This window comes from Brassica rapa, chromosome A09 (assembly GCF_000309985.2).
Source record: "Brassica rapa cultivar Chiifu-401-42 chromosome A09, CAAS_Brap_v3.01, whole genome shotgun sequence".
Lineage (NCBI taxonomy): Eukaryota > Viridiplantae > Streptophyta > Magnoliopsida > Brassicales > Brassicaceae > Brassica > Brassica rapa.
Window position 1 is genome coordinate 25,697,779 of NC_024803.2, and position 9,950 is coordinate 25,707,728.

General features: G+C 36.9%; 1 protein-coding gene across 1 annotated transcript; it reads left to right on the forward strand.

Annotated features, from left to right (window-relative positions):
- Positions 1-302: 302 nt before the first annotated feature.
- Positions 303-5,025, forward strand: LOC103840191 (pinoresinol reductase 1). The gene is made up of 4 exons (XM_009116670.2): positions 303-3,936; positions 4,064-4,304; positions 4,399-4,602; positions 4,732-5,025. The coding sequence occupies exons 1-4, from the start codon at positions 3,589-3,591 to the stop codon at positions 4,890-4,892; spliced, it is 954 nt and encodes a 317-aa protein (XP_009114918.1). The 5' UTR covers positions 303-3,588; the 3' UTR covers positions 4,893-5,025.
- Positions 5,026-9,950: the final 4,925 nt, after the last annotated feature.

The following is a 9,950-nucleotide window of genomic DNA, read 5'->3' on the forward strand; positions in this document are numbered from 1 at the left end:
GATTAAGGAAACAATGGAGGCGGCACGTCTCATCTCCGTATATGAAGCTGGAAGTGCTTACATGGGTTATGGAAAGTATGTTTCAATACTCAACATGTCAACATTTTGGAACAGTCTACAAGGACCTAATCTCAATGACTCAAGACCCAACAATATTGATATGTTGTTTATTTTGACACATTGTACAAACGTTTTCTGAATTGTTTTAGAGTCTTTATGGAGCCTTTCTAGTCTATTTTGAGTCAATTCAGGTCTAGAGTACGCATGGAGGCCCTTGGAGAGACGTATGAGGAAAAGAGTCAGAATTGGTGTTTTTCCACGAAGAAACCAAACAGAGCAGCCTAATAGGTGATCCTGAGCGGAGCAGCCGCTCAACTGCTCCCGATATTTAAGGAAACCAAGATTCTATTTCAAGATTTTTTCTAGTTTCCCTATCTTTTCATTCCAGCCGCATGTGGCCTCCATATATTATTTTCTTCTTTCTTTTATTTTTCTACTTTAGTTGTTATGCAAGAGACAAGAGTTTTGAGATTTGTACTTGGCGATTTTCTACTTTGTAAGTGAGATGGCTCCATCTCATACCTAGAGAAGATTACCATGAACCCTCTTTTTATTTGATCGCATGATGTATTTCTCAGTATTGATCTCTGTGTTATCTTGTGTTATGGCTGAGTAGTCGCTTGTTTAGACTAGGGTTCTAGGGTGTTAGATCCGTGAGCTAAACATAAATAAGTATCTATAAATTTTTTTTATTCAGAACTGTACTTATTGCTTGCATTAAACTGATCACTTAATGAATGAACTTAGGTTTAATCTATTCATTAACCGTGAAATAGATTGCTAGACATGTTATGAATGAGCATTGCATCCTAATCAGCGAGAATAGATATTAGAGTGTTTTGTGAACCAATTGGACCTGATCTTAATGTTTACATTCGCATCTTGATCCAAGCAAGAGCTTATATATCAAGATAGAATTGTAAAAGGAGAAGTTCCACGAGAGTGGGCTGATCTAACTAATGAGATTCAAGTTCTAGACTTGTCCCAATTCGAACTTGAATAATTGTTTGGCTCTCAACATTTTACACCTGATGATGTAACCATAGGTTAGCTTCTTAATTATCTGAAAACTTTAAACCAACTGTGTTGCTTGCTTTTTACATTTTCTCAGTTTTAAAACCGCCATATTGTTTTAGCTTGATATTGAACTTATAGAGATAAAGAATATCGAGCTAAAGTGCAAACTGGTCTTCTGGAACTAAATTTCAAAATACTACATTTACACTGTTAACTTATAATAGTAAAATACAAAATTTTAGTGTATAAGCATGACCAAGATTTTCAACGTAATTGAAACTTTTAGCTATTAAAGAATAGTTTCAAGACTTCAATATTGTCTGTAATTCATAAGCACATAATGTACTGCTGATTTATTAGTTAATACTGTACATGTTTTCATACAAATTATATTTTGTTAGTTATTTTATTTTGATTTGGATTTTCACAACACCTCTTAAACAATAAAATAACCTTTTATGTCAAAAAGAAAAAAAAATGGTACGTGAAAATGTCAAGTTTCTAGAAGTCAGTTATTTAACTAGCTATTTAGACATTCTAGAAAGATAAGAAAACGAAGACATTGCAAATTATGGAATAATTTATTTGTTTAAAAACCAAGACTCAGTTAAATGTTGGAATAATCTGCAGCTGAAAATTCGGTTCAACAAAATCAATTGACTAATCTCGTGGAGACATGCAATATATGTCCTTTCGAACTTGTTTAAAAGGAAATTTCAAGGTCAAAAAGTTTATAGTAATATATTTTATAATAAAAATTTGTTTTACAAAAAAAAAACTGATAATTAGATTGTATATTATTGATAGAGGTAGGTTTCACCCCGTTCCAAACCTCCTATTAAAGATCCAGCTCGATAACAAATTATAGTGAAATTAAAAAAATTATGCTATTATTACAAATAACAAAATTTAAAATTTTATTTTTATCGAAAACATTATTATTTTGGTTAAATAACACCAAAATAATAAATAAATAACACCACAATATTATCAACTCATATGTCCAACCAGCATAATTAACAGTTAAATAATTTCTGCTGCAACAACATAATAGATGTAGACACGTTTTAGAAAGTTGAGATCATTTATTTGAATTTGTTTGTAATTTACGATGAAATCAGCACAGATCTATAGTTCATGATGAAAATAAATTTGAAGCAAAAAGAAAATCAGTCCGGAAAATGCTTTTCGTGGTGTGGGTCATAACGTCGACTCTTCAACTCATTTTAAACATCAAATTTTCGTTTACCTCAAAGAGCATAGATATACAATTTTTTACACCTTTGGATATAATTTAATAATCATACAATTTTTTTATTTGATAATCAATCATATTTTACGGTCTCATAGTTCTACCGTCAATTTCAACGGTAACAAATATCAAATGTTCAGGATTTGATAATCAAACATCTTTTACGTCTGTACAATGAATGAAGACGATTTTACCAAAAATAAAAAAATGAATGAAGACGATTAGGGGGAATTCTTTGTGGCCGTTGAAATTGACTTTGAAACCATGATGTAATGGGTTGAATACATTTACATCAAATTTCAAACAAATAATTGTTTAAGGTGAGTTTGGTCTCGGGTGAAGTAAACAATACTAAAAATGGGTCGAACAGAGAGGCGTTTATTAGATTTCGAGATGATATTACAAAGATGGAGAAAGTAAAGGCAAGCCGGAGCTCGTGAGAGCTTAAACCGGAAAAGTACAAATAGCAGAGAGACGATTGTACGGATGATAAACCCTAATCTCGCCGCTAAATTTGTGTAGCTGAGTGTCAAATGCCTTTCTCCTTTGCTTTCCTCTCCTTTTATAGTCTGTTCGATCGCTTTAACCTAATCTCCTTTCACTGATTGGGCCTTGTCGGCCCTTCGGGCCTGATTAGGAAATGCTCGCCCTAAGCTGCTTAGTCGATCGGTCACGCTCCGTTTGCTCTCTGCTTCGACTAAAAGCATTCCTTAGTAAGTCGAAGCCTCGAGTATCGGCTTCCGAGCCGACGTCAATTCGGCTTACTGGATTGGGCCTTTTGTCCGATGGGCTTTGTGGATGGGTTAAATCCATCCCCAACAATAATGTAATTAATGCATGTAAGCTCCCAAATTAATTACTTAATCCTCTCTGTGGAGATAAAAGTCTGCCCATGTTTCTTTCTTTAAAATTCATAAAGATTTTTTTTTTTTTGTGAAAAAAATGCATAAAGATTCTAAACAAATTTTACCGATTATACTGTCTTAAGACAGTATATAACTGCTATCTTGAAAAACACTATATACCTAGGTGAAATATACTGTCAAATACATTTTGAACAACAAATTTTAATGCTTTAGGTTTTTTTTGTTTAAACCATTTTTAATGCTTTATGTAACTCATAATATTAAATCATAAAGAATGGCTACAATCCAATGATATCAAACCCTCTATATCAACCCTTTATGTAACATGTTTCGACCCATATATACACCAGAGGCGAGACACACTTCTAACAAGCACAAAGATCAAGAGAAAAAATGGGAGAGATCAAAAGCGGCGAGAAAACGCGAGTTTTAGTGGTGGGAGCGACGGGTTACTTAGGGAAGAGAATCGTAAGGGCGTTTTTGGTTGAAGGTCACGTGACCTACGTTTTGCAGCGGCCAGAGATTGGTCTCGACATCGAGAAAGTCCAACTCCTTCTCTCCTTCAAGAAACTCGGCGCTCGTCTTGTCGAAGCTTCTTTCTCCGACCACCAAAGCCTCGTATCAGCCATGAAACTCGTCGACGTCGTTGTCTCCACCATGTCTGGCGTTCACTTCCGTAGCCATAACATCCTTGTCCAGCTCAAGCTTGTTGAAGCCATCAAAGAAGCTGGTAATGTCAAGGTATGACAGTAAAGATTAAGAATAAAGATTTACAGATTGACCAACTAGTTTCTCTACCTATTAATTTTAGTAGTTTGGATGGTTATGGATATATCTAAAATGAAAATATATAAATTAACTATTTTAGCGCTTTTTACCATCTGAATTTGGTATGGATCCATCACGCATGGGACATGCGTTACCGCCGGGAAGAGAAACGTTCGACCAAAAAATGGAAGTTCGTCAGGCTATTGAAGCTGCCGGAATACCTTACACTTACGTTGTTGGCGCTTGCTTCGCCGCATATTTTACTGGAAACCTATCTCAGATGGAAACGTTACTCCCTCCAAAAAAAGAAGTTAATATATACGGAGATGGTAATGTAAAAGGTAAAAACTTTACTCCCTCATAAAGATATCCTTACTCTTCTCATTGTGATATTTACTTGTTAGTTTTCAAACTTAAATGGTTTTATCTTCGTAGTGGTGTTTGCGGATGAAGATGATATTGCGAACTACACTTCCAAAACTCTAAACGACCCACGAACTTTGAACAAAACCGTGTATGTCAGGCCTCCGAATAACGTTCTCACGCATATTGAATTAGTTCAGATTTGGGAAAACCTAACCGGAAATGAATTGGAGAAAACCAATATTACTGCAAAAGACTTCCTTTCCAACATTGAACGTAAGTCCCCAATCATAATGTGACATTGTATAATAATTTTCAGCTAGACATATTAAATGGTCCCAGGCTTTATGGCGATTTAATACATCAACCCCATAAATGGTATTTGATTTTCTTATATATATGTAGACATGGAGATTCCACAGCAAGCGGGGCTAGGACATTTTTATCATATTTTTTATGAAGGATGTCTCACTGATCATGAAGTGGGAGAAGATGAAGAAGCATCAAGTCTCTATCCGGATGTGAAATACAAGCGCATGGATGATTACTTAAGAATGTTCCTCTGATAATATTTTGGTTATATCAGCACATCTATGATAATGTATGCATATCATAAGTTTGAAATATTTATTCACATTCATGTTTTTTGATGTTACTCAAAATTAAAATATACTCATTATGAAATACAAATATATAGTATTATGCTTTTTCTAACATCCTTAATAACAACAATGTCGACAAAACCAAGCAATATTAACACTGATTGTACATAATTTTTTCTTTAGTTGATTAATGAATTTAACATTTCATCAAAAAAGCAAACTGAACGCAAACAATGAGAATGTGAGATACATATTTTTCTCTTACAAAATTAGATAACATTAGAAAAAGGAAAATGGAAAAAACAATTCACAACTTCCAAATTTGAGCCAAAATCACCAACTCACAAACACACAATTTCAATCTTCAACTTTTTTTTTTTTTTTTTGAAAGAATTTTAAATTTATTTCAATCAAAAAAACGTTTGTACAGTGTTCACTGCAACCTTAATACAAAAGATCTCAATAAATTAAGAGAAAACTTTTAGACTTTTTTAGCTTCTTCCAAACCAAATCTCCATTGTCTTCTCATGTTGTCCACCCACTCTACTTCTTATGGAGGTGATTCTGTTTCGAACAAGCTTGTCTAGTTTGGCAATTAGGCAGATCGCTAGCTGCGGTGTCTCTCCTGCCCTGCGTTTGTTCCTCTCATACCAAATTGCATAGATCACTGCTTGAAAGCAATACCTCACTAGAAAAGTTAGACCTCGCCCCTGCAAACCATTTTCTATAGTCTGCATCACTCTTGACCATTGATATATACTACCAGGCCCTGCCAGATTCTTAATGGTTCCCATCCACACTTCTTTAGAGTAGCAGCATTCAAAGAACAAATGATCTCTGGTTTCCGTTGTCAAATTGCATAACCAACAGGTAGAGATTGCTTGCGGATTCCATCTGGTCATCCTGTCTCCTGTTGCTAGCCTATTTAGAATCGCCAACCAAGCAATAAAAGAGAATCTCGGTGTTGCTTCAGAAAACCATACTCCTTTATACCATGAAACCTTCTGCAACTTATGTCTTGTGAGGTACCAAGTTTGAGAAGTTAAAAACTCTGATTTGAAGTCTCCATTCTCCCTCTTCCAAAGACATATATCATCCTGCTGATTGAGACCACGATTCTTTAGAGCTATAATCTCTTGCCCTATCAGCTGAAGGTTATGAACTCGATGTCTTCTTCCTCTATACAACTGAACTGCATTCTCCACTGTAGAGTTTATAGGAATCCCAAGATCCATACAACCTCTTTCTCCAGTTAGTTCAATCAGTTGACCCAGTGCCGACCATTTCTCATACCAAAAGGAAGTAGTAGATCCACTATTTATTTCCTTTTGTAACAACTGCATAGCCAAAGGTCGGAGCTTCAGCAGCTTCTTCCACATCCAAGATCCCAAATTACTTGTCTCCTTTACACTCCAGAACGAACCTTTTCGAATGAGATATTTCCAGATCCACTTAACCCATAAAGAAGACCTTGCAGATAAGATGCGCCAGATCAGTTTCAAAGAAGATACTCTGTTCATCTCTGTTAAGTTTTTTAAACCCAGTCCACCTTCATCCTTTGGCATACACACATCAGCCCATGCTACCTTAGCTTTTTGTGTGGAGAGAACCGGACCAGACCAAAGAAAGGTTGCACAGATACTATTTATTTCTTGGATACACTGATTTGGCAATCGATAGGCTGACATCCAGAAATTGGTAATGCTATAGAGGACATAACCAATTAATTGAAGCCTGCTAGCAAAAGAGAGATGCCTCGCCGTCCAAGAAGAAATCCGCGTTCTCAGTCTCGAAATGAGAGGGCTGTAGTCATGGACATTCATTCGCTTCGTTAAGAGGGGTAATCCAAGATACCTCACCGGGAGAGACCCTTTATCAAAAGGAAACTGCTCTAGTATGGCATCACTATCTTCTTCTTTAACTCCCGCAAGATATAATGTGGATTTCTCCAAACTTATATTCAATCCCGACATCTTCGCAAACTCCTGAAACACATCCAGAATACCCTTTACAGATTCCTTCTTTCCATCTGAAAACACCAGTACATCATCAGCAAAACATATGTGAGTCAGATTCAATTCTTTACAGTATGGGTGATATCCCATTCGCTTCTCCACCGCTGCTCTATCCAGAAGCTTTGATAAAACTTGCATACTGATGACAAATAAATAAGGAGACAATGCACAACCTTGACGCAGGCCTCTCTTACTGTTGAAATAGCCTGCCAATTCGCCGTTCACCTGAACCGAAAAAGAAGCCAACTCAATGCACTTCCTTATCCAGATTATAAACTTCTCTGGGAAATTCAAAGCTGCTAGCACTGAGAGTAAAAACGACCACTGAACAGAGTCGAAAGCCTTCGAAATATCTATCTTGACCGCGCATCTCTCAGTCACTGAATCCTTATGATAGCTCTTAACTAGCTCTGACGCTAATAAAACGTTTTCCATAAGAAGTCTATCCTTAACAAACGCTGACTGATTCAAAGATATGAAGAGAGGGAGAAGACCTTCATACGGTTTGCTAAGAGCTTTGAGATGACCTTATATATTACATTGCAGCACGAGATAGGACGGTAATCCTTCATGTATACTGCATCATTCTTCTTTGGTATAAGCGTTAGAATAGTAGAGTTTATCCCTTTCGGCAGAAACCCCTTATCAAAAAACGACTTGACTGCAATAACAAAATCTCCTCCTGTTATTCCCCAAGTTGCTTTAAAGAACTCGCTCGTATATCCATCTGGACCAGGTGACTTATCAGCAGCCATAGAGAAAACCACTCTTCTGATCTCTTCCGTAGTTACTTCTCTCATAAGTAGACTTCTATCAGCTTCAGAACATTCAAAATTAAGCAAAAGCTTCAACTCATCAACTCTTACGCCCGTGAACTCGGAGGGAATTAGAGTGAGAAACTTATAAAAATGATCCACTGCATCTTGCTTAATATCTTCTTGATTTTCTGCAATAGAACCATCCATCCTCTTTATTTCTCTAATGGAATTCCTGATCTCTCGTACTTTAGCCGCTCGATGATAAACCTTATTATTCCCATCTCCATAACTCAACCAATGTATTTTTGCCCTTTGACTAAGTACTTTCTCCTCCAATGTAGAGAGAAATATCCATCTCCTGTAGGCTACTGATTCAGCTTCAATGTTCATCTGTGTCGGATCACCTAGAGTATTTGTTTGAGCTTCACACAAATTTATATAGGCCTCCTTCGTCTTCTTCACAATTTCTCCCACTTTCTCTTTGCTTAGTTGCTTCAACATCGGCTTTAAGGCTTTTAACTTCTTTGACAACCTGAATAAAGCAGATGTGGAGTTGAACAAAACTTCTGTCTGCGACCAAAACCCTTGCACCAAAGGAATAAACTCAGGCATGTCCACCAACGCGTTGACAAATTTGAAAGGCTTCCTCGGCTTCATTATCTCTGATTTTATTACTATCCTGCATCTCTGATGATCTGAACACCCTCCAGCCTCAAAAACACAGTAAGATTGAGGAAACGTCCTCGTCCATACTTCATTGATCAAAGTACGATCCAACTTCTTACATATTACTCCATTGTCTCTTTTGTTACACCAAGTAAATCTTGGCCCCTGATAAGACATATCCAGTAGTGAACAATACTGTACTGTGGCTTGAAACTCTCTCATACCCAAATCTTGAGAAGAACCCATGCCTGAATGCTCCACTGGACTCAAAATCTCATTAAAGTCCCCTTGAATTATCCACGGGGATTTCCTTAATATAGGAGAATCATTATGATCCTTTAGGTCTCTCCATAACTCCTTTCTCTCTTCCGCTAAGTTGAAAGCATAAACGAAAGAACAAAAAACCTCTGTTTCCATACCTTCCATCAGAACTGAAAAAGTAATCAACTGCGCGCTCATAAAACACGGTGTAACCCTCACTCTCGGACTCCATATAACCCATAACCTTCCCAAACGGTGATGATCATAATTCGTAATATAAGACCATCCCGGGAAAACCATCTCCAAAATACGCTTAGCCTTATTCTCCTTTACTCTTGTCTCAATTAAACATCCATATTGAAATCCACGCTTCCTCACCCAATCTTGTACCACTATATGCTTAGAAAATTTGTTGAAGCCTCTAATATTCCAGTAAAAACCAGACATATTATTGGCGACGGGGTTTCTTTTTCCTCAGATAGCTAGAATCTTCATCCTGAGCTGTCTGACCTACTGCTTTGCCTTTCAGATATCTATGATTACTCTTAGAATCTCGGGGTAGTACTCTCCTATGAATGACTTCTTCATCTTGCAAAGTATCATGTTGATCATCTTCTACTTGCTCCTCTTCCTCATAGACTGCCACTTCTAATTCTGTTTCTTGATCCTCTGCAGGTGTCAAAACATCAAATCTTGATTTTGTACTCATAGACTCCAAATCCTTCTGGCTTGAGTTAGAAGAACGACTAGATTTTCCCGGTGAAACATCTGACCATTCTTTTTCTTTCTCAACGTTGTCTATACCTTGAGTTTTATCCTCCTTACTACTCGCACCTTCGCCCTCTTTCAACTTCAACATCTCAGAAGATTCTAACACATCCAATTCCTTCTCAGTATTTTCCTCCAAATTTTCCAAACGTCTTGCTAAAACCTCTTCCTTATCTTTTTCCTCCTCTCTGACTTCTTCTCTTATTTCACCCTCTTCCATTACCTCCAGATTCTCTCTCTGAATTTCCTTTTCTTTAGGACATGCTTTCACTGAATGTCCCCACTTGTCACACTTCACACACTTCTTCGGTAGCCATGGATAGTTGTATTCAACCATCACCTCCTCTCCTTGAATGGTAAAACTCATCTTTTGCGGCAAATCCTTTGTTAAATCAACATTTACAAAGAGTTTTGCCACATCAATCTTCAGGCATTGTGCTGTCTCTGGGTGCAGTCTAACAGGACTCTCAATTGGACTCGTCAAGAAACTTAATCTTTGCCATGAGAACATAGACAGAGGCACATTTTTGATGTGTACCCACATTGGAATAGAC

What these genes read in the sequence shown, in the direction of transcription:
- LOC103840191 (XM_009116670.2), top strand. Translation starts at nt 3,589, where the DNA reads ATGGGAGAGATCAAAAGCGGCGAGAAAACGCGAGTTTTAGTGGTGGGA. An exon ending in AAGAAGCTGGTAATGTCAAG is followed by an intron (nt 3,937 to 4,063) that starts GTATGACAGTAA and finishes TAACTATTTTAG; the next exon opens with CGCTTTTTACCATCTGAATT. An exon ending in CGGAGATGGTAATGTAAAAG is followed by an intron (nt 4,305 to 4,398) that starts GTAAAAACTTTA and finishes TTATCTTCGTAG; the next exon opens with TGGTGTTTGCGGATGAAGAT.